The sequence below is a fragment of the Petromyzon marinus genome, chromosome 40 (genome assembly GCF_048934315.1).
Source record: "Petromyzon marinus isolate PM22_M1 ecotype Great Lakes invasive population chromosome 40, UKy_Petmar_22M1.pri1.0, whole genome shotgun sequence".
Lineage (NCBI taxonomy): Eukaryota > Metazoa > Chordata > Hyperoartia > Petromyzontiformes > Petromyzontidae > Petromyzon > Petromyzon marinus.
The window spans coordinates 481,733-506,658 of record NC_133706.1 but is presented as its reverse complement, the minus strand read 5'-3'; the positions used below and the strand labels follow the sequence as shown (position 1 = coordinate 506,658).

Below are 24,926 nucleotides of genomic sequence, written 5' to 3'. Positions count from 1 at the left end.
AAGATGGACATGCTGGGGGTGGGAGTAGATATTGCTTGGGCGTGTGGGAGTGCGAGGTGGATTTGAGGGGAGGGGCAGCCGGGGCATTGACAGAGTTTTTGGCTCCTTTTGTGCTTGCCCCGCAGCATGGGGCCTGGAAAATCACTGTGTGTGAAACTGCCCCCCGTCTATTCAGAGTGCAGAGAGTGTGAGCCAGCGTGTGAAAATGTCATTTCCCCGTGTTGAGGTGCATCTGTGTGCGTGCGCAGCGGTACGCGCGCAGCGGTACGCGCACGGGCAAGCGACGGGGGAGGGGGGGTGCATACGTTTGTTCGTGTCCGCACTGGAAAGGGACAGGCTGTTCACGCACACGTGTGTGTGTTTGCGCGCGCGTGTTTTTGCAAATGTATGTGTTTTTGCGTGCCGTGTGTGTGTTTGCACGAACGTGTGTTTGTGCCCTGTGCATGTGTACGTGCGTGAGCTCTTGTGTGTACTTCTACAAATGTGTGTGTGTGTGTGCTCTCCGGTGTTGCATATTGACCCTTGCTGCATTGTGTCCTCCCCAAACCACTGTTGTCACTTCCAAAGCATTTACAAAAGCTTCTTCCGCAGTGTTTTCCTAACGCCCCTGTTCCATTTGTCAGCAGCAGCTTCGTCTTTCTTCTGTTTTTCCGTTTTGTTCCCTAATTCTTTCCTCTCCATGCAAATCGCGTTATCGGGCTTTTCTTCTGCTTACAGAGGGGCTGGAAACTGACACATCGTTGCTATTCATTTTCATACCCACGCGAAAAAAACTAAAACATTAAATAGTTATTATTTCACCGACAGGTCTACTCTTGATCTATTTTTAAGCAACAAAAATGCTCTGAAGGTGTGTTTTGCTGAAAAATGAACCCATTATTGTTGTGGTCCATAGTACATCATTTAGTCGTTACTTGTATTTTACTACAGGCGTATTCGGCCTAATCCTTTACCCAATTTCAAAGATATTAATTAAGTTAGTCTGAAACCCCTGCAGTTTCAGAAAGTGGTTTGACAGGTTTGTTTTGAGCCTGACTCATCCACAATGAGTCTCAACAACAACATCAAAAGCGGCAAAGGGAAATTATAAATTACAACCCTGAAGCTTTGCTAGAGTGCCCGAGGAACTTGATGTCCTCGTTTTTTTTTTGTGAGCACACGGAGCATCTGTGCTTCCCGCACAGCCGCTAACAACTCATCCGGCAGTGCCGCTAAAACCAAAGACCACCCGAGGCGTTTTCGGATATTGCCGTGAGAATCTATTGCGTTGCGCTGGATTTCACACCCTCCGAGCAGACGATGTTCTTACACCGCAACCTGCCCAGTGAAGATGGTCTTCCAACACCCACCCACCTCCCACCCACCTTCCAAGATCAAGGAGCGTTTATACTCCGTGCTGCCTGGGCTTCTTCCCCACCGTGCCCCTCTACCACACGACCGCATTTTGGCTGGCAGACAAGTGGCGCTAGTAATGGGATTAGTTGTCTGGGGGCAGAGGGTATGAATGGGATAGTGTGAAGAGTATGACCGTGTACTTGGCTACCTTCCAAACGGCTCGCGTGACACGGCTTGAGGGGTGACGGGACGGATGTTACCTCCCATCTTTCCTTGCGCTGACAGCAGTGGTCTCGAACCGGACCCCGTGCATGAGCAACAACGGGGGGGGGGGGGGGGGGTGGGGACTGCCTTACCTGCTTACGTACTGTTGCATTGAAGCACTCCATTGCTTATTTTAAGTGGATAAAATATGGTTTTGGATCGTTTAAAGGCAGTTTATTCTTTAATATTAGATATTTTTTTGTGTTTGGTCAGCGGGTTTCTGCAACAAATCTATTTTGACGTCAAGTCATTGCCGAGGTTACCCGCCATCATCCCAAGCGGCCTGGGAGAGCACAAAGCCCCACGCGAAAGAGAGTTTTCAGTTTCAACAGCTGTCCCTTCTGTAAAATTTATTTCATTCAGTGAATGAAGCCAACTTAGCAATGTACAGTGGCCAGTGGGCTTGCCATCGCGTGTCACTGGGACACTTCAGCAGTTTTCATCTCGAAATCTTTTGGCGCCGTTTTGAAATTAAACTTTAAAACTGTGCAGGAAACACGCGAGGAGCGTTTTTCCGCCCCCTCCCCCGACCCGTTGCATCCGAGGCCCAGTGATCTTCAGCGATGCAGTCCGCTGTGTAGCCATCACGTCACAAATTCCACGGAGACCACGCAAAGCGTGTGAGAATGGTAACAGCCAAGTCGAGAGAGAGAATTGGTTCAGACTCTTAAGTAGCTCACAGAATGGGCTTGCGGAATACAATGGAAGTATGTTTTTCCCTTAGCTGTACTAAGGGCTGTCTTTGGCGTTTTGAATATGGACACAGGTCTGTGGGCAAACAGCATCGATTTGCTTTGTTCTTTGAAGCCAGCTCATTCATTCGCGCATTTATCCTGACATCCATCTATCAGCGTCTGTGTACCTCTGGTTGGTTTTCTGTCTCTTTGCATTTTCCTAGCGGCCCTTGTGTCCATGCATCTTGTATTTTATCAAGACGTACAGTGAGGGTGCAGAACTGTTGCGTGTCTTTATTCGTAAAAATTGTGTAAATGCATCATCAGTATGCAGTTGTGCTCATTCCTACAACTCTTTCTGGAGTATAAATATCCATGACATGGCAACCTGTTTTCAATCATTTGCATTTCTTCTTTTAAAAAAACATTTACTTACTTGTAGAATTAAGAAATCAATACGTATTTTTTGCAAAAAAACACATCCTTTGCTACATCCTAATTTGTCCCTCGATGCGTCCTCGTTCAGCAAGTTTTGTAGTATGCCAACCTTCCGTAATTTGTCTGCAGTTTCGCTCAAAGTTCCCCGTGAGCATACGCAAGGTGTGAGGGCGCGCGCACAAATCCGCACACGAGCACCCCAGTGACGAGCGCTTTCGCTCGGGGGAGTCCCTTCCCCGTGAAAGGGGGGCACACGTGCACGCACGGCAGAACGGCAGCGCGGGCGTAACTCTCAAGGAGGGGGCGATGTTCCCGTTGTACCGACAGTGACAGAGGTGGCCCATGGCGCTGCCGCCGCTGACACCGTCGGAACGGAGGCCCCCCTTAGGCCCCCGCATGTGGGCCGGGTGGCACTCGGTCGGTCCTGGTCCCCTGACCGGCGCCGGCTCGACGCCGATGACCTTGCGGAGGCGCTGCCCACGGGCGCGCTTCCCCCCGATGGTAAGGCAGCCTTCAGGCGAGCAGCCAGGTCAACTTTGAGGCTGGAGAGCCACTTTCAATATCAGCTAATTGTAATGAACCCAGAAGTCACTGAGAGACGCGTGTTGTCTCTCATCACCTTTCAGGCCCAATCAACGCCGATTAATTTTGGAGAAAACCTGAGATTCTGTAACCAAGGTGTGGAATGTCTAGGGGATGGAGCACCCGTGATAATTGGGGATGCTGTAAATTGGTTAAGGGAGAAAGAAAGAATCCACAAAAGTCTCTTGATTCAATTTTGTTCGCTTTTTTTTGTACTTGTCACTTTGGAGATTTTTTTTTATACATATGCGCAACAAGAGCAAGATAGATCTTTATAAAATAAAACCAGTTGACGTGTTTCGTACGCTTAGAGATTATCCGCAAGCCGGTTAAATTGGCATCAGTGAGTAACTTTTTTCTGCTGTGTGAATCAATTGCTGGCAATTTAATTCATTGAGCCTCCCTTACCGCGAAGTCTGCACCAGCTTTTGCTCAGACAACAGCGTTGTTCATTAGGAGTGAAGAGGCTATTTTGGGTTACTCGTGTTTGCCTCGCTCAGTGCATGACTCTTAACAAAGGCTGCTACAGTGATTAAACGTTATCGTTGAAAGTGTTAATTTCTCTGCCGATCTTTCCACAAGGATTAGTTGTAAATTATCACCTGCCACAATTGGCTTGATTTATGTAAGTCGGCTCATTAACTTAGGACGTCTCCCGTATTTAGATTTTGCCGAAAATGTCTTCGGACAGTCACGTGACGGCTGCCCCCCCCCCCCTCCGTACATCACTGTGCCTTCTAGCTATGTCAGGACTGCTGGGAGAAATTTCACATATTTATGTTTACCCGAGTTCAGAGACCAGTAATTTAATTTTCGAACACCAGGCTATTCCTCCGCACGATGGAATGAAATGCGGTCACTGCGTTGTCAGGTACAACTGCGAGAGCTTACAACAAACACCCTCAAATCCCTTGTCGACATGAACAAAAAAAATGAAACCGCTCAGGATACAGAACTCATTTTTCTCCAAAGGTGAATCTTGTATTAAAAATCTTACATATGCTGACTTCTTTGACTACCATCTATGTTCCCACAAAACCAATTATATTAGTAATATGCATTAAACGTATTTTAATTAAACTTCTTAATTAATTTGCGTCTATGCATATTAATATAATTCAAGTGTCACGAAATATAATATTCCCTCTTGCTCCTCTCCAGTTTTCAAAAGGCCTGATTATATTTTACTTGAAAATTTGCATTTTTTATTTGCTTTGTTTTAATGATGTTATCATTTGTTGCAAAAGGGGGGGGGGTACCCTTGTGTGAGAGCCACTTTCATTTTACAACTTGATCTCGGAGGAGAATCTGTCGCACTCTTTCCAGCTACAACTTTACCTGGCAATTTAATGCGCAGCTGTGCCGTATTTTAATCGGACTTGCAAGTGCAAACGTGCGAACTTAACTAAGAGTAAAAAAAAAAATAAGATTTTGACGTAAAACTTTCGTGACTGCAGAAATTCATATTCTTGTTTCTTTCGGTAAAGTCACGGGACTTTAACGAAAGAACCAAGAATATATATTTTAAAAAAAAGATCTTACAATACCTCTTGTTAAGCCAAATCTTACGTGTGCGCCGCACTCCTGGTGAATTAGCAGCTCCTCCCATTCGCCGCTGCTTGCCGGTGTTGTGTATGTGGCGCTTCGTAAAATTAATTGGATTTTGTTTTGGCTGTAACACCAAGCACCATTAGCACTAATGCATCGGGTACCCCTGAGATGTCATCCCTTTCTTTCTGTTCATGAGTTATTGCAACTTGATTTTAATTTAATTCAACTCCCTCTTTTGCATTTGCATATGTTGAGATATGCGTTTTTTGATGTCTGTGTGTTTTTGTTGCATTCGCATCTTTGCCTCATTTCCGTATTGATTTCACATTTCAGCTTTGTTGTGTATTTTATTGATTTTATTTAAATAAAATTGGCTGCTACCTGGATGTTACCTGAAGGAAAAAAGAAAGAGAAAAAAAACTAATTCTGTGTAAGCTGTCAAAAGCGCAAATTAAGTCAAGTCTAAACAATGCAGTCAACCAGCTGTTCCCTGGCTTCAACTCTGAACGCGCGTCGCTCTACTCTCTTCACAAAGCAGGAGCAGACAGGAAACGCACTTACTTACTCGCTCCCTCGCCCGTCCGCCTGTGGGTGACCGTGGACCGCGCCACCCGCCGCTCCCTCCCTCCCTGCCCCCACCAATCAAACCACGTTTGCGTGCGTGCGTGCGTACACGCGCGCGCACGTGTGTCATTGCACGGTCCCGCTCACCACGGGGACTCGTTAGTAGCAGCTTGCTGGAGAGGAACGGCCCGGTGCAGCCCCCTGTGCCTGTCGTCCTGGGAACCTTGCCAGCACTCCCCATTCCTCATCTCGGCGGTGCCGTAATCCGTTTTTGTTTGTGCATACACGTGCATGTGTTTGTGTGCGTGCGTGCTCGTCTTTGTATGCGTGCGCGCGCACCTGCTTTGCATGTCAGGCGAGGCACAGTGTGTTGTGTTGCGTGCGTGCGTGTGTGCGTGCGTGTGTGCGTGCGAGCGAGCACAAGTGTTTTTTTTGTACGCGCTTATGCATTCCTTGTACCCTGTTTTCGTTTTCATAGCTGCTGCCTTCTGTTCACAGAGTGACGCTGCGAGACCAAGAGTTTGCATTGCTGTACACGTGTGCGCGTGTGTGTGTATGGAAGCTGAATGAGCGCTTTTGCTTACTACCCTCCGCTCATCACGGGACGACGACAGCGACAAGACCGCACAGCGCTGAACGCCCTTGGCGTCGCATTGTTTATGTTCTTAGTTGTGTGCGTGTCCTTGCGTGCCTGCGCACGCATACTGGCACGCCAAAGCTCATGGGAAGTTGTTGTTAATTGTTGTTAGTTTTCTTTTGTCGATTTGTTTATTTATTTTATACGAGTATGACCCACGACATACTTGTCTTCCATCTCATTAACATCCTTACGTTCTCATCTCCACAGGCATTTGGAGACATGGGGATGTAATTGGCACCGTTGCGGTTGTTTATTTGCAGGTTTCGCTGCACCGAGTGGATGTGCAGGTGGGCCGTGTTCTCTTGCCTTTGATGTCTCTAGAGTGGATGTTCGTTTTTCGTGAATTTCTCCCCGTCTCACAGCAACTCCCCACCTCCATTGTTTTAGTTTTTGATTTGTAACTTTTGTTTTTATCTGTTTTTTTTTATCCCCCTCGCTTCTCCTCCCCACTTTTGTTTTTCGTTACGTAAATGCCTTTGGCTACCAACATCTCACACCCCCCATCACCCTCGTTCTCACTCTCCCACGCCCGCCACCACATGACCCGCATGTCCTTGCTTCCTCGTTTCTCCTCTCCTCGCTTCCGCCTGCCCACACGCTTCTGCCGCTGCTGTCGACCTCCTCGCTGCCCTGCCAACCTTCCGCCGTCGCTTGCCCCCCACTTTCTCGTCGGACCCCGGCCCCTCTCGTCCCCCGTTCCGCCGTCTGCCCTCCCACCGCCCACCTTCCTCACCCCCCCCCCACCGACGACGACGTAGGTGTCGTGCGCGAGACCCGAGTGGCGGAGAGCAGCTCGCTGGTGCCAGCGGCGCTGCTCGCCATCTGCGTGGTGTCGGCGTTCGTGTTAGGCGCCGTCCTCGCCGTGCTCGTCACCTACTGCTACGTGGGCCGCCGGCGCCGCGAGCGCCACTCCAAGGCGCCCTCGGACAGCCCGCCGGGGCGGCTGTACGGAGCGCCGCAGCCCCGCGACCTCCACCCCGCCGCGCGGGGCGTGCCGGCGCCGCCGCACAAGAAAAACGGCGTCCTCGTGGGCGCCGCCTGCGAGGACAAGGACGGCGCCGCCCAGCGCAAGAAGCCCAAGTCCGAGCTGCTGCTGCTGCAGCAGCAGCAGCAGCAGCATCGCCAGCACCTGATTGCGCCCGTCGGCACGGCCCTGCTGGCGGTGCCGGGACACGACAAGCAGGCGCGCGTGCCCAACGGGGTGCGCAAGCCCCCCGAGGCGTTGACGTCGCCGCCGCCGCCGCCGGCGCCGCACCCGGAGCTGCCGGGGCTGCCGACGCCCGAGTCGACGCCCGTGCTGCAGCTGAAGAGCGCCGCCGTGGGCAGCAACAATAACGAGTACGACGCGGCCGCGCAGGGCTACGGCGTCGTCGTTGTCCAGGAGAGGGACGGCCACTCGGGCTCCAGCGACTCGTCGGGCCGCGGCTCCAACCGCCACTCGCTGCAGCGCTGCCCGCAGCGGGTGCCGCGCGCCCTCATCCTGCCCACGGAGCGCGGGCGCAGCTTCCTGTACGGCGACGTGTGCGACAGCGACTCGGAGCGCGGCGTCCGCCTCGGCGCAATCTTCCCCACGGTCGAGTCTCCCCAGGGCGCGGTGGTGGGGGGCCACGGCTCCCCGGGATGGGCGTTGCCCCGGCCGCCGCCGGCGGGGGGAGGCTCCTTCTCGCCGCACGCAAAGAGGTCCCAGGACGTCCTGGACGTGGCCGCGGGCGGCGAGCGGGCGGAGAGCAGAGGGGGGGAGGTGGCCGGGTTGGACGGCGGCGGTGGCGTCGAGTCGCCGGACTCCTCGCACGAGACCCCGCCGCGGGTGCCTCACAGGGACGTGTCGCTCAAGCGCACGCCCTCGCAGCACACGCCGAGCCGGCGCGTCGACGTGCCCTCCTCTGGAGGCCCGATGCTCGAGCGCCGGCCCAGCACGACGCGCTCTGGGAGCAGCTCGGGGTCACTGAGCCGCAGCCACAACCACAACCACAGCCACCACCGGCAGCAGCAGCAGCAGCAGCAGCAGGGCTCCAGCAACTACAGCGGTGGGAACGGGGGCGGCGGTGGCTTAGGCGTGCCGTCTTGCACGATGATTGTGCCGGCGACGTCTTGCTGCAGTCCTCGGCTGGCGGTCGGCCGGCCGCCGCCAGCGCCAGCGAGAACTGACTCGATACGGTCACGGACGGATGCCGCCCTGGAGACGGCGCTGGCGTACGCCAACGCGCGGCAGCACCCGGTGTGCCGCGCCGAGTCGTGCCGCGTGCGCCCGGTAACGCGCGCCGAATCGATGCGCGCCGCCACCTATCAGCAACAGCAGCAGCAGCAGCAGCAACAGCAGCCTCATTTGGCTTCTCCCTCATCGGCCTCTTCCCCATCAGCATCGCTCATCGGTACTGGCCTGCACATGGCCACGACGCCGAACGGAGGATACCATTCTCTGCCGAGGGGTACCCACGGTAGGAGGGGGCACGTGGCCAGGGTCGCCAAGCCTGATGTGCCGCCCAAGCCTTTCTCCAACGTTGCTTCCCTGACAGTGGCAAGCCAGGCGGCCGGGCCTTCGCACCAGTTTGAGTATTAAATCATCGTGTAAGGGGCTGCGTCCGCAAGGTGTTCATCCTTGTACATTTAAACGTCATGCATTTTAATAGCTGCGCCCGTTCGTGCCTGGGTGCGCGGCCTTTCGCGAGAGGGACTCGTTGCCACCACGGGTGGCCCGTGTGCTGGCGTGGCGCGTAAGAGAGCGGGTGATTTTAAACGGGTGGAGTTAAGTCGTTTTAAAAGTGCCACGTGACACCGAGCTGAAGGTCTTGCACAGCTGTGCTGTGCGCTTTGGTAGCGGGTGTTGCAAGCGAGCGGTCGACCGAGCGGACTGAGGGAATTTGCGAATGGAAGAGGTCACAAATGGCCAGCCCCATCACTCCCGACTCTAGGAACATTTTGTACATTTTACAGATTACGTCAATGTGAAATGAACACGAGTAAAAAGAAAATGTGCGTTCAGAAAAGGAGAGAAAGGACTATTCCACGTATATATTTTGTTATTCATGATTGAAAAGAAAAAGCTAAAAAAAAATGGAATATAAAATTAAACAAAAAAAATTACCTTACCATTCATCGTCAAGTGTTCTAGTTTATTTCAACATAACCTACCAGAAGTAGAAGCAATGATTCAGTAGAAATCTGCAAAAGCAGAGAGTAGCCAATTTAAAATCAGGAAACCGTGAACGTGTTTCTGTATCGCTTAAATTTGACGAATACTGTACTCGGAATTGTTTGTCGAACAGCTGTGCGCTTTTTCCCTGCACACTGAGTGGAGGGTGACGCGTCGGCCATCACCGTGGCCCCATAGCGCACGCTATGGGGCCACTACTGACACGCGTCCCTTAATTTACTACTGTTTGTGTTCACTGGTGAAGTAACGCTCGAAGCCCAGGACATCGCGCAAAACTGGGTGTAGATGAGGGCCGGGCTTAGGGGTCAGTACCTTCTGCCAATTTGAAGGTGCATTTGGCAGCTATGTGGCATGTGGTGAAGGTAGTGCTTGGTGCACATGTCTTGTGGCAGCTATCGAAGGAGTAATCAGACAGAGTTAGCGGGGGGGGGGGGGGGAAGGGTAGGTGGGCCCAGGGGGGTGCTAGGATCGTGTACGCTTACACAGTGGTTTCTTTTTTTACGTAGGGGAAAAAAAACCCTCTAAAATAGTGCATTAGAATAACTAAATTATTTTAATCGATAGTGCACTTAATGCAGCATTCGTGCCAGGTTTTATTCCCAGGCGTACTATAAAATTAATAATGTACAGCTCTTCGTCAATCCACTGATTGCTGTAGGCCTCCGCACGCCAATTGAATTGTGATTTTTTTTTTACCATACTTCACAATGTTAGACCGTGGCAAGTTGGTGAAGGAGCAGTTGAGATGCCACTCGCCACTGATGTTAGCCGTGACCGGGAAATGAAACTCAAGTCGCTACCATCGTCGCACGGTGCCCAGTTTAACCACTGCGCCAGCGCCTCCCCCTAATAACAACAACTGAGACGATAAATGTGCATCTGATTTTAAACACACAACACCGGCCCGTTGACGTTAGGCCAGGCGAGGTTGTGGGTGCAAGAGTGCACGGAATTGACAGTACCGCAACTCCCTTTCTTCATTGGGGCATTTGAAGATTTCATTAACAACAATTTATATTTTAACCTCGACGGTAGCCTATTACACTGTTGTTTGCAAGAGAGGGGGCGGTGGGGGGGCTGGGGCCGGGTGGCGGGGGGAGTAGCTCACGCAGCCGTCTTAACGTACGCCTGCGCGCGTACGTGACCTGGTTGCAACGCTGCACAGGTTGAGCGGCGCCCATTGGTCCCCGCCGCTGCTGCTGCTGCGGCTGCACCGGATGAGCGCCTCGAGCGTGTACGCTCCGCGCGTATCCTTCGGCAATTAACGCCTCCGTGCGTGCGCTCGTTTGGTGCGGTGAGGGGGGCGGGGGGGTTACGGTGAAAAAACTTGGCGTGGCGGCGAGACAGTCGTAGAGTCCGGGTTTCGCCAGTGGCCGTGTTGATGTGGCTCAGATCGCTGCACCGGATTTACCGATTAACACATTCCTCGGCGGGTGATGCGAGGGGTTCATTTCAATTAATTTATCCGTCCAGAATACAGAATGAGATGCTGAGAAACAAGAAGGTTCTTGCTGCCAAGGTCCCGAGGGCAATACATTGCCGGCCGGGCTCTGTTTTCTTGCCCCTCTGATGATTAGCTGCCCGTGTCATGCAGATAATTATACGGATTCTGGGTAGCCGAGTGGTCCGCGTGTTGTGGCCAGTAAGCCAACGGTGCACAGAGCTAATTGGTGCATGTAATTGACAAATTGTGTGGTCTGCTCCTCATAAGAAGCTGTGACGGCATTTGCAAGAGTACGCCAGCGTGTGCTAATTAAATGTGCGGCCAAAATGACGAAGCTTCACATTGCGTTCAAGAAAAAAAAACTGCCTTTCACGTAACGAATGTGATCAGAATCCCCCTTTGCTGACGAGAACACAGTTCATCGAGTTGCTGCTTGTTTAGAAAATCGATTTTTCCTGACTTTGACACGGGGTGGCTTGGAGTGGAGTTTTACAAGTGGCTCAGGGTAAATAGTTCACGTTTTTTGTGTTATTACATTATTTACATCACAAGCACCACGCGAGTACACGGAGGGTGCCTTGATTGAATTCCTGTGCAACGTTTTGCAGACGTTAAAAAATATATATTCCTCGATACCTTTGTCAAGGAAGAGTTACCGCACACTGCCGCTGTTACCACTCCCAATTAAGCGTTGGTCCAGTGTTAAAATTCCCCAAAAGGAAAAAGTGCTTCCATATAAACAATCCACACATTGAGTAATTAGAACACGGTTTCGTTTATATATATAGCACAAAAATAAGAACCTTTTAAACAAGTGCGGAGTTGTGCGACCAGCGTGCGATAGGGAGGAAGCACTTCCACTTTGGTGATCGACACCACCACACACCCCGGCAGCGTTTGTTGCTTTCTCCCCCGCAGCATCTGTGGTTCCAGGTGCTCATTTGAGGCTGAGCTAACCTGGAGGGGGCCCTTGCTGGGTACTGAGGTCAAACTCTTAACACGGGTCACCGGAGTGTGTGAGCACAGTGTGCGATAAGGATCTCTGCAATACAGGAAGACTTGGCTCCGTTAGTTCCAGGTCGTGACTTTAACATTGAACCCTGCGTAACCTTGCAAATAATTTTGTATCTACATGTATACATTTATTTTAATACTATAATCACAAAAGCACACAGTCCAACTCCCACCCCAGACGTTTCACGTAGCAGCTCTCCCCGTGCGCGAATGGAGGGACACTTTGTTTTCCTTTGCTTTATTTTCTATCTCGGGAGTTGATTTGGTCGCGGCGCGTAGTCCAGTAACTCCACCCCTAAGCTTTGCGAAAGGTCCTGAAGCTCACCCGACGCCAGCCTCGAGCGCGCGCGCCGCGTTGGGGGTAATGCAAAACGCTCGGCACGACCTGGGCGGCCTTGCGAAAAATTCTCAGCGCCCGCCTTTGCAACGCTCAGCGGAGCCGCTTCCGTATGCGGAGCGTGGCCCCCCCCCCACCCCAAAACACGCTGACGTAGTGGAGGCGTTGTGTGTGTGAGTTGGGCACTGGGAAGCCGGGTGAGGAATATTACGAGATGACGAGGCCGCGTGACAAAGTGTCCCGTCGCAGACTGCACTCCCAACTCGCCGCGCGTCTTGGCGGCGTGGCGCTACGTCGCCGTCGGTCCATACGGGCGTAGGATAAATAATAAGCCGTTCCGTTTTAACAAAGGCGAAGGTTTTGTTTTTTACGTATGCATAGCTTTAACAAAAATAATAGAGCCCCGTTGTTCATGCGTATGTGATGATGATGATAATAATACAGAGGCTTGTAATATTGTGTTATCAGTCACTTTTTGTAAAAAAAAAACTAGACAAAAAATTGCACAGACTACTGTGAAAACTGACTTGCCCTTACATTTGACTACATTGCTTGAAGAGAATGTTGCTTCCAAAATGTTATAACATGAATATGTTTATTTTTACATATGAATTGTGTATTTCACCGTTTATTTTACGAAGTTTCCTTTAAGCAAGAGAGGTGCAATGTGCTTGCTGTATATATGTACACGGTGTGCGTACACACGGAGCCGGCTTTTCATTTGTGCCTTCATTTGTTTGCTATGTCGCACACGGAAGTGCCGCTTCTCGGGACGGACGCGTGTTCTTCTGTTCACTTTCGTTTGCGTCGGTGCCCTGTGACTCTTACTAATCGTTGAAATTGTTGGGTCGTTACTGCGTTCTTCCACGGACCCCTCACACTGCAGTGAGAATATACTTTCCGTGGCTACCGGCCGTGTGCCTGCTAATCAAATGCACGGATTAAAATGCACAGGAAAAGTGATGGTTCCTTGGGTGTTGTGCGACCCCACTTGGGCGTTGATCATCCCAGAGGAGGACGGCAGGGGTGCCCAGCACACCATGGTCTTTGGAAGTTCTAAATGTCCTTTCGACCGAGCGCAAGTTGTGGAAATCCATACTCATCACGTCCACTGCCTTCCAGCATACTGATGCCACTGAAAATAATTGTAGTTTATATGTGGGAGAGACAAAATATGAATTGTTTTTTGGGTTGGGGGGGGGGGGGTTGTTCTCCTAAACAGAGAAAAACAATTGCCGTTTTGGCTGGCTGGCAGTGTCGAGCACAGAATTGAGCCCCATCTTGAAGGAGGGCATCTGTTTGAATGTTGATTCCGTCCTCTTGTTTTTCAATGATCTAACGAAATGAGTTTTCCTTTCTTTAAATTAACTCGTTTCTAACTTGTGTATCTGATAAATTGAGTGTCCGCTAAGTTGAATTTTTATGAGGTTCACCGTTCCCAAGTTCAGCACACTCGAGTACAAATCTTCCTTCGCCTTTTCACGTGTGTCGCGTTTGGCAGATGTTCGCGACTTGATGAGGATTGCAACAAGTGCTTCCAGTTATAGCCACAAGTGCTGCTTGCAATCACCTTATTTTGCCGGCAAGCAAAGCTCTCGGCTCATTTAACGCGGCGTAAGCTTACGCGGCGTTAAGCGCACCGAGGTGTGTACGGTATATTGTACCTGTGTCCCAAGTGTGTGGCAGCACCATGGGAACATAACGTTTCTCCATCCTCTCCCGTACAATCACGGGCAGTGGTGTTGTTGCCTTTTTCACCGAAATATTTACTCCATATTTGAAGAGGTAAACAGTTTTACACACGCAAGCGAAAACAAACGAACCCAAATCTCGGCAAATTTTTCCCCATCACGCTCGCAAAAATCAAATTGAGGTTTCCGAAATTCCACGGCGGAACATGATCGGCCAAAACGCCACAGGTCCTGCGCACCGATACTACCCTGACGTGCAGAACGGTGTCCTCATTCTGCAGGGTGTGCGGGGCAGTGATTACCGCCACTGTTGCAAGTGGCATTGTGTTTTTTTGCGTCAGGAATTTAAGGGCAAAGTTTTACTCGCGTGAATATCCCCTGCGCTTGTCTGCCAGGCATTGGTGAACACGTTCAGGCCTCAGATGATAAAATGGAGCCTCTCAATTCAAGTTTATTGTGAGAACCACATAATAGGTTTATAATTATTTTTATTGGTGTTTTTTTTATAAAGTGCCTGCATGTTTGGGGGGTGGTCCCAGGTCAAGTTGGGCTTTGAGCTGTGTGTGTAACATAGTCACGTCCTGAAGCTGTGTGCGTCTACATGTTAGGTTTTTCACATCAACACAAGTGCTAATTATGATCGTACAAAGTTAAAGGGAAAACGTAATGGAAAGACTCCAAATGGCTCTTCGATATGAGAACATGCGGAGGTCCATTAACGTCATTCAAACTTTAATTTAAAGCTTTCGTGACTGCAGGGATTCATATTCTTGGTTCTTTCGGTAAAGTCACGTAGAAGGGAAACAATAAAATAATAAAAATATAAAACAATAAAATTCTCACGGCGTTTCGACTGCAACACAAGCAATCATCAGGTGTGAAAACCACAACAAGAAAATTTGAAAAAAGTGGCGGTTTTTTTAACGTTAGCACCACGGAGAGCGATTTGGCAGTTTTTCAGATGAACGAGTCCATCTATGTTCGGAAGAGAGGAGGGGGGAGACGAAAATAATGGATGCGGTCTGAAAGCCACCGTAAGCGTGAACAATCAATTAAGACCCGAAATGGTTTATCAAATCCTTCCAATGATTGCTAAGCCAGAATCCATCTTCTTGGTTGAAATTGTCTCTGTGTTTGTATATCTGGATAGCCTCATGAACGAATCTCTCATGGTAGCCAGATGGCTTGCAAATAACCTCTGTCTTGGAGAATTCAATGTCATGTGAGCCTACTGTTAATAAATGTTAAGTCTGCTCGGCTTGGGCAGGCCACGTCACTCGAATGGATGATGGGCGATGGTCACGATGGAGTGGCAGCCGAGGAATGGAATGCGTCGCGACGGCACGTCCACCGGGGGAGATGGAGCGGTAAAATTGGCTCGTGTGCGAGTGCTTGGTGCATTAGCAAAGTCGCAGCAGGATCGTGAGAGAGGGCAGCGTCTGGGGCAGGCCTTCGTCCACCGGTGGATTGATCGTGGCCGATGATTAAATGCGTACCCTAACGTGCATGTCCCGGCATATCCCATGTGAGTTTCAAGCCTCGTTAATGAGAACAATCTACTGATTTACACTCACGGGCGAGTTCAACCGCAGTGACATCACTGCGGCGGCGGCGACGACGACGACGTTATCTTTACAATTAACGACGGTGACGTCGCTGTAGCAGCGCATGACTTTTACTTTAATTTCTCTCTTTTCTCATTAACGAAGCTTCGAGCTCCATGTCCGTCTGGGCAGCCTTGGAAGCGCAGCCTGCGTGTGTAAGCGGAAGATAAGAGCTCATTTGTGCGTTGGATTGCCTGTTCGTTTAAGTCCCCTGTTTTTGTGTTTTTTTTTTAATCTGGTAACTCCTTTGTCTTGGCAGGAGCCTGCAGGCCAGTGGCCAGTCTGCATTAAACATCCTTCATGAAAAAATATCCCAAAGTGCGCACTGTTTTAGACAACAAACGAAAGGAAAGTGTAACTACCAGAAGATTCCTGTTTGTCCTCGGTAGCCTTGATGCCCGTGGTTGTTGTCGTCTTATGAGTTAGATCAATTTTATGCAACACTGAGAGTCGACTGATTTCTGTATATTATAATCGTAGAACAGCTGCTCAACATTGGCAAATGTAAAACATTGGTCTCTGACAACAATGCATTTCGGTATGAACGATATTTTTTGCCCACCTTTTCCCCTTATAAGTAATAATAATCGAGCAATGAATATACTTTGATGTCCTTAAAAATTAGGATGATTATACAACAATTTTGTTTTTTTACAAAATTTGGTAAGGACATTACCTGAATCGTATCGTGTCTATTCTTTGCGTGGTCACGACGACTAAGTTCTCCAAAAATACGGCTCGCCCACGTTTATTCTTCCTCTCTCCATCCAGTCATCGGACTCGATAACCGAGTCCAAAGACCTTCTTGACCCCCCCCCCCCCGTGTGACGCACGCGTACGCCAATCAATGCTTGCCCCCCCCCATTCCACACTGGTGATCGTAATAACCCCACATGACCTGCGGGTTAACTCGCCCAGCCATCGCAGCCTCTCGCCGGTGCAGTTCCAGTCCGTGTCTTCGTTGAACAAAGGCTGCTAATTTGGGGGGGGGGGGGGCGGGTTGGTGGTGCGTTGTTGAACGTAAGGACGGTTTCTCTTTTAAGAATGCGCATAGCTCCCGTGAGTTACCGAGACCGTGACGCATCGCAGATCTGGCACCCAGGTGCTTTCCTGACGCGCGCATAGGGGCTGTTTTGACAGTCGCAAACACGCTGATGGGAAGGCCACGGGCTGAAGCTTCGGCAGCCAGAAGCCGAAACCATCCGACTCGCGTGCCTAATTAGCCAGACAAGTCTTGCTATTACGTGGCACGTTATGTGCGTAATTGGGCCGCGTCCTGACGTCTTAATTTGCCTCTCAATATTTTTCGCTCGCCCCCTCCCCCCTCCAAGTCCCACCGCGTAGTGGGGAAGGACCTTCGCAGTTAGCGTCCGTGGGTCGTTGGCGAGAATCTGTTGCGACGAGCGACTCGTCAAGCTAGAGAGCGCTCGCGCGCGTTCACCGTAGGGGAAGGAAGGCGCAGCTCGTGGCCTCTGGAGCGTCTTGCGTCCCCCCGCCCCTTGTTCAGCTCACGCAGCATTAATCCCCAACACGCTAATCGAGGAGGCGGGGGTGGGGGATGCTGCGATGGTGTAACGGATAGGACCCTCAAATAGCAGTCCACAGGTCACCGGTTCTGTCTCCCAGCGCAGCAGTTGAAACCGTGGGCACGTTTCTCACTTCCCCCACCTACTTGGTTCAGCCGTGAGTGTAACCAGCGCTCCACTGTAAAGCGGCAGCAGCAGCTCACACCTGGTTGGGATGCACAGCTCCAACCTTCCCGTCCGCATTTTGTCTTTGGGATCATCGGCGTCTCGGTTCCTGTGGATATTTCTCGTGCAGCGAAGGGGTTTTTGTTAAAATTCTTTCCGACCGATAAACTTTCCTATCAAGAATGGGCAGCGTCCTCTTGAGGGCCTGAAGTTGTGCGTGCCTAGCCCCCTTTCCCCCTTGTGTGCTGTGTTACTGCACGCAATGCAGAATTTCCTCTTGAGGATTTCCTCCAGTAGGATTGGCAACACGAGTTTTTGTGGCTCACGCAGTGGGTATTCCGTACACATCCATCGGTCTTCTCCCCAGTGGGTTGTAAACTGGACAACAATTGGCTTTGTCATTTGATTGATGTTGCAAAAGGGTAGGAGCGTGTTTGTCCCATAAAATGTCCCGATCCCGGCGTTATACGGTTTGGGAAATGTGACTTGCCCTGCTGGGAGTGCGCGTGCCGAATGCGTCAAGCATCGTTTTAAAAAAATATAATCCGGTTATGTATGGAAGTGATTCTGAGGCCACATTTTTTTTGCCATTCTAACAACCTACGTTTTATCTAAAGGAATTAAATGTGTGTGAGCAGAATAAGTCGACTTCTAAGTGTTGTGTAAATGTCCCCGTGTTACGTTCAAAGTGACGAAACGAGTCGCTGTGTGCAGGGTTGTGGCACGCGTTGTCAGCGCGGCTCAATTCATACCAGGAGGTTCATTCCAGCCGTGGTATGACGCTCAACCCTGAATTCAGCGATGCTCATTCATTTTTGTAACCTAATATTCTCCCTTCATATAATAACACAACTGTGCAGTGCACTTCCTGAATGGGGGGGGGGGGAGGGAGAAAAAACACTATGAAAGGTGTGCCATTGTTACACGCAACAACAAAAAAGTGATTTACAATCGTGGAATTAATTTGTCCTCCACGGATGGTACAAATGCGAGTCGCGACCTGAGCGCACGCGGAAATCGGGAACGTCAAGGGTGGGGGGGGGGGTAGCACTGTGCACGCGCGGCCCCGCGTAGGGCTCATCTCCTCCACCTGTCACCCCTCCCCCAAGTCTTACGAGGCGTATTTTTTGCCCAGTGTCAACAATTAAGGCCACGCGAGTGCGGAACAATGGGGCCGCGGGGCGCGCGCTGCAGCCGCGGTCTGGATTTTCACACCCGCTCTCTTGAAGCAACACACACACACACGCGGGGCGTTCTTAATTAGCGCCCGCGACCTTCTGTTCCGTCCGACCTTGGCGTTATCCGCTCGTTCTTGGCAAGGAGGGGTCTCTATCACCCTGAGTCGAGGTGGAAGTTGCTGATGACGGTGGAGGCGGTCTCGCTGTGAAGCGTCACCTGTTGGGAGCGGGCGGTCGCGGAGCGGAGTGAACACGCTTGCCGGCGATTTTTTTTCACGGCCAAATTTGTAGATTTAATCTTGAGAATTTCACAGTGATAAGGCTTGGCTGAGTTCGGATGCTGTACCAGGCCATAATTGGATGGCCAACATTGACCCAGAAAAATTGTGTGATTTGGTTTAGTCTAATTTCTTTGTTTGGCCCGGCTGATATCACGGGGAGGTTAACTTCTTTGTTAGTCCGGCTATAGACGCAGCTGGGGCTATCCCTTGCCCCACAGTCCCAATCGTGAATTGAATAAAGAATAGCAATCTCAAGTGGCATGTTCATCATCACGATCCATGGGCAATAGGCATCCACTGCACATTTCCTCACGTGTGTCCACTTTCCTCTGTCTCGTGCCAATATGCTCAAGTAGTGCACCCGTTCACGTGATGTTTATGCTTAAGTAGTGCAACTTAAGGCAAAATGTCACCGTGGTGTTTTCTAGAATCAGCCACTGACTTTCTAACACCCGGTCCACTTTGTGACCGCTTTGCTTATAATTCATTGGGGCACGTTTACCAAATTCCATGTTAATAACGCGGAGCCACTAAATACGGCATTAGGCCGCTCGCTACCTCCTAGGACACCATCACATCACTGGCCTATCGCCCAACCTCATCACGTTATTTTCCCTAATAGCTTAACCCCAATTTCTCGTAACGGTGAACAAAATATATCGATATTAAATGAAACCGCACGTGCACATGCGAGAGTGAGCCTGCGAACATTTACAAGGGGACTTTGACCCCCCTCCCTCCCTCCCTTCTCCTCCTCCTTTGGTCGGCGAATGTTGCACATTGTCATCCCGTAACGAGTCCGTGGCACAAGTCGTCGAGAATTGCGCAAGACCGTCGCCACTTACCGGCCCATTCAAATGGAAGGAGATTAAATAAATAAATTACGATACGCGGGGCAACCCCCACCCCCCGAACAACTCGGGGTCAACCTTGTGTATGAACACGTCAGCGGGGCTGTCTATAATTAACGAGGTGTTTCGCTTACGGACTAGCAAGCCGGAACGGAATTTCAATTTCCGCATGGACTTACGTTGACACTGATGCATAACCGCTGTATATGGAGAGCAATAGGCCTTACTTGTATGCGCCACAGTGATATATAAATACCATAGTATATATAAATGTGTGGTGGTATCTCATGTACATGCCACGTTGTACGTGCGTGTGTGTGGCCGTGTGTGTGGCCGTACTGCCGCCCATGAGGACCCCCCCCGTCCCGTAGCGACGGGGCCCAACTTGCTGTGATGTGTGTCGTGCTTCTCCTTCTATCTATGGGGAGGTGGCACTCGCCCGTTGATCGTCAGACGCATTGTGCAAAGATGTTACGCAACATTTTAAATGGTGAATAAAAACAACGAAAGCTGTTGCTGCTGCCTTCTCGCCAGTCTGTGTACCCCTTCCCCTGTAACTGTCCGACGGAACGCCGCTGCCAGAAGATCCCATTGAGGTCAGATCCGATGGAAGGACGGATGGTTGAGATCAGATGGTTGAGGTCAGCTCCGATGGTAGGCGCTGTTCGTTATTGGTTACACACTTTATTTATACTCTTTGGTTCTTTCAGTAAAGTCACGTAGGTATAAAATAAAATAAATCACGACGTTTCGGGCGCAACACAACACAAGCGTCCGTCATCAGAGTCTCGAGAGAATTTTTCAGGTGGGTGTCCTACGGTTTTTTTCACAGGACGGGCGATGTTCAACTAAACTTTAAAACTAAACTTTTTTTTATTTTACCAGGTAAGGCCCACTGAGTTATACCACTCTTTCTCAGCAGCGACCTGCCTATCACAAATGATGGCTCAACGAAATGCTCATCGTCGTGTGGAAATTTATAGCAGCCAAACTACTCTAAACGCGTAATTATTAATGCGGATAGAGAAACCGGAGGACCCGGAGAAACAATCCACGCGACCACAGGGAGAGAGGCACGCAAACTCCAAATATACAGCAGGCGTCAGGATCGGAATCAAACCCACGACCTTGTGTATACCACGCGAGGTAATTAACATCTCGCCACCGTGATGTTTCTGTCTGTCATTCCGGTTAAGTGATTTGCGAGTAATTTTTCTAATTTGGACCATGATGACTGCGCACAATGGTCTACTTCTCGTGACATTGCGGGATCGTTAACATCCACTTTGAAGCAGACGGAACGTGGTATATCATGGTTAATACAGCCGCAGTGATAACCAGGGCGGCTTGCCAGTTCGAATCGCGAATCTGTCGAACAAGCGGGAGTTGGACTGCCGCTCGTCCATGTCACCACCAAGTGCAAGGATAATTATACTGGTAGGAAACGTAGTGTACTGAAGCCCAACCGGGATTAATTCCCAGGAGGCAGAGGATTAATTGTGGATGTCTGTCCACATGTATCCGGACACCCGGATATATAACAAATGCGCTCCTAGTGGGCATTACTGGTAGGAAAAATTTCCTACCAGCCCCCTCCGCAGGAATGTGTTTAAATCTGCACATGCCACTCATAGGATTTGAGAGTCTAATGTAGGATTTGGATTATAAATAAGCATTGTTATGCCTTATTGTTGGAAGAGAGGACTGACCAAAATCCACTTGTGATCTTTTTTTTCGCTGCCCAATTTTCTGAAGAGATAAATTAAAAAATCATTGTCGTTCCACAGAGTGGATTACAAAACTCCAACAGCAGCAAGTTTTTTTTTATCTCTCTCTCCGATCCCGAGGTCTCTTTATTACAACAATTGGCGGTGGGAATCCGTTGAACGGGCCTCACGTTATGGCCAAAAAGAAGTTTGATTGCAGGCCTTTAATTAAAGTGTAAGCTGCGTTAGGCGTATTCATCCAAAAATGAACGTACTCGCTCTACCGGTCGGCTCGATGCCTCTACCCAAAGTCGCCGAACATGAGAGGCTTCCGCGAGGCGTGGCGGTTGGGCGCACGACGAAGAGTCTCGAGGGGAGAGTCTCGAGGGGAGAGTCTCGAGGGGAGAGTCTCGAGGGGGGAGTCGGGGAGGGTCTCGCTGCGCCAGGAGTCCGCCCTCCCCCCCCGTACCGTTTGGGTGTTTTTCAAATGGCACCGCGTGGGTGATGGCCGTGATCTCCGACAAATTGAACAACGCGACGAGGTGTGCCGCTTCCCAAGCAGCGGGAAGGCGGCACGACTTGCCATCATGCCTGTCGTGCGTGTCATGTGACCATCGCATTGCATGTACGAACATTGCCCTCGGCCTCGTCTACGCCACCGGCTCGGCTGAACTGAACCTCTTGGTGGAGTAAAGACTGAACTAAAACCAAACTTTTGATTTTATTTAACCAGGTAAGGCCTACTGAGCTAAAAAGCTCTTTCTAAGAAGCGACCTGGCTTTCACAAATGATAGCTCAACGAAGCGGCTGATCACGTGGAATATGTAAAACAGCCAAACACTCTAAACGCGTGACGTTGATTCTAAATGTGGAGGGAAACCCCCAGAAGTCCCCGGAGAAAAATCCACGCCACCACGGGAAGGGACACACGCAGACTCCAAATATATAGCAGCAGGCATCGTCAGGTTCGGGCTCATCCCCACGACCTCCTCCATACCAGGCGAGGCAGTTAACATCTCCCCAACGCGGTGCCCCAAGACGTCGTCCTCTTGAGCTGGAATCGATGGACACTACAGTAGTACATGCGGACTCTATAGCAGTATATATCGACTCTATAGCACAAACTACTAACTTGACAGAGTGCCATCGTGAGGCCTTGTCCCGTGCAGAGCCCCCGGCCTCGCCTAGATTGCCCAGCCGGCCGAGGTGGCACCTTGGCAGGCTGGGGGCTGGGCCGCTACCCCTGACCCCCACCATCCTCCCGTCTGCTCTACAATAATAGTATCTAAGCGCTATAATATTAGTATCCACTTGATTTGATTTGTGTTTCCTTGTCAACCCCTACCGTCAACAGTGTGGATGTGTGTTTCGAGGTGCAATGTCCGCCCCCCCTCCCATCTCTCTCCCCCTATCTCTAGCCCCTCTCATTGTCTAACACACTTGGACTGCGCCCTCGCCTTCAGCTCCACCTTTATCTCGCGCTTTACTCCGACATTGCCTCTGGCTGCCCCGCCCCTGCTGTTTACGCCGCGCAGCTTTCCTTGCTGCTGCCTCGCTACTCTCGTCCCCGCCCACCCACTCTGAAAGCCCTTATAAGGAGTTGCATTTGGAGGCTTGCCCCCTCTTTTCCCTCCGCCTGATGAAGACCGCTTGTGTTGCGATCGAAACACTGTGGGTTTTTTGCTTTTATCTTAATTTATTTTGAATCTTATTTTATTTTAATTTATATTTTCTATCTACGTGACTTTACCGAAAGAACCAAGAATATCAACCGACCCTATAGTAGTAAGTGCACACATTCGGGTGGGGGGGGGGGGAAGAAGAGGACATGATACTTAGAATTTACCTCCGCGTTGTGTATATTTTTTTAGCATTTTAAACGTGAAAGATAATTTTCCCCCTTCGCAACGAACGCGTGTGCATTGCTAGGGACAACCCCCGGTCAGCTTTGTCGCGCATGAGCAAACGTGTGCTTTGGCGAGCGCTGAGCGGCGTAATGAAATTAATAAATAATATACAATTGCACTAAATTGTTACTTTAACTACTTTTAAGTTGACGGATGGGAAAATGGAATGGCGCTGGCTCACCACGGGACTTATGGCGTGGTACCTGGGTACTTTTAAAAAACATAAACCCCACGGTTTGTGAGCCAAATTCGCAATTTTCGTCCACACACAGACACACACACAGACACAGACAGACAGACAAAAAATTACGTTTATAGGTAAGATAATCAATTATTGCTCTTCTGCTGCACAGAGGCTACAACCAAAATAGACATTTTTTTATTGGCTGTGCAAAAAAAGGAGATATTTAGCAAGCCATTCATTGTTGTTTCTCCGTTTACTTGAAGATTTGTTAAGGTGATGAGGTCTTTGCAAGCGTCCTTCACAGATTTCCATTGTTAATCAATTCAATTCGTAGCACCGCACGCATTTTCGCATTACACTCAACAACTCTAACCTCGATGTTGCATGTATTGTGATTTTCATTTTAAAATATTTTTCAGTCGATGGAATGCCAAGCAAAGCATTTAAATGGATCTTATAAAATGAATGAACGGGTGCGTGGGTGGGGGGACAGGTGGTGGCACTTTATTTATTTAATATCTTTCAATGAAAGTAAATGGCCGTTGATTCGGCATATTTGGCAGTTCATTATGCCCCGGGTTGGCTTTGCGGCAGGAACCTTGTTTGTCGTCAATAATGGCCTTTTTACTCAAAACACACGCGCACGTCAATTATTCTAACATTTTTTTGCAGACAATGACAGATATTGTGGGCCGATGTTGGCGGACCATCGCTTGCTTGCTGGAGATGTCTACGTTCGATGTAAAGTCGCTCCAGCAGGAAGTGAACACCACGTGAAGATGATAAGTTCTCTTTGTGCCGATGCCCTGGATGGCTTTTTCACGGCGTCAAAGGGACGTTACAATATTTCAATTAAAGCACAAAACCAAGGGCGAATTAATAATAACTTATTATGTGTGTACGAGGCTTATCCCTAACAACTGTGCAAATTTTGATTTAAAGCTTTCGTGACTGCAGGGATTCATATTCTTGGTTCTTTCGGTAAAGTCACGTAGAAGGGAAACAATAAAATAATACAAATATAAAACAATAAAATTCTCACGACGTTTCGACTGCAACACAAGTAATCATCATCAGGTGTGAAAACCACAGCAAGAAAATTGGAAAAAAGTGGCGTTTTTTTAATGTTAGCACCACGGAGAGCGATTTGGCAGTTATTCAGATGGATGAGTCCATCTATGTTCGGAAAAGAGGAGGGGGGAGACGAAAATAATGGATGCGGTCTGAAAGCCACCGTAAGCGTGAACAATCAATTAAGACCCGAAATGGTTGATCAAATCCTTCGAATGATTGCTAAGCCAGAATCCATCTTCTCGGTTGAAATTGTCTGTGGATAGCCTCATGAACGAATCTCTCATGGTAGCCAGATGGCTTGCAAAGAACCTCTGTCTTGGAGAATTCAATGTCATGTGAGCCTACTGAATTATAACAGTGATCTGCTACGGCCGAGGTGTTGGTCCTACCGTGTTTCAGGTCTGCTTTGTGTTCACGAATGCGGTCCGAGACATGTCGTTTGGTTTCTCCAATGTAACTACTACCACAGAGGCAACTTAGTTTGTAGACGCCAGGGTACTGTATGTCCGGAATCACATTTTTTACAGACGGAACCAGATCACGGATTTTATGTAATGTGTTGAATCGGACCTGGATCTTGTGTTCATTCAAGATTTTGGAGATCTTTTTTGTGATCCCCAAAATGTAGGGTAAAGTGATGGTTTTGAAAGGCTTCTCAAGAGGGTCCTTCTTCATGGTTGGAGTGATAGCTTTGCGGATTGTGTAGTCGGAGTAACCATTAGCCTTAAGAGCTTGGTGTACGTGCTTGAGTTCACTGGCTAT

At 49.8% G+C, this 24,926-nt stretch overlaps 1 protein-coding gene across 7 annotated transcripts in view; it reads left to right on the top strand.

Annotated features, from left to right (window-relative positions):
- LOC116950725 (semaphorin-6A-like) overlaps positions 1-19,808 on the top strand; it is a 176,650-nt gene extending 156,842 nt beyond the window's left edge. For 5 of the 7 annotated variants that reach the window (XM_032968723.2, XM_032968722.2, XM_076073000.1 and 2 more), the window contains 2 exons: positions 3,039-3,212; positions 6,807-19,808. In XM_032968723.2, the coding sequence (XP_032824614.2) occupies positions 3,039-3,212; positions 6,807-8,608 (1,976 nt within the window). In that variant the 3' untranslated portion in view covers positions 8,609-19,808. Of the gene's footprint in view, positions 1-3,038; positions 3,213-6,308; positions 6,336-6,806 lie in introns of all 7 variants that reach the window. The other 2 variants (XM_032968724.2, XM_032968725.2) reach the window with 2 other exon arrangements.
- The last annotated feature ends 5,118 nt before the right edge of the window (positions 19,809-24,926 follow it).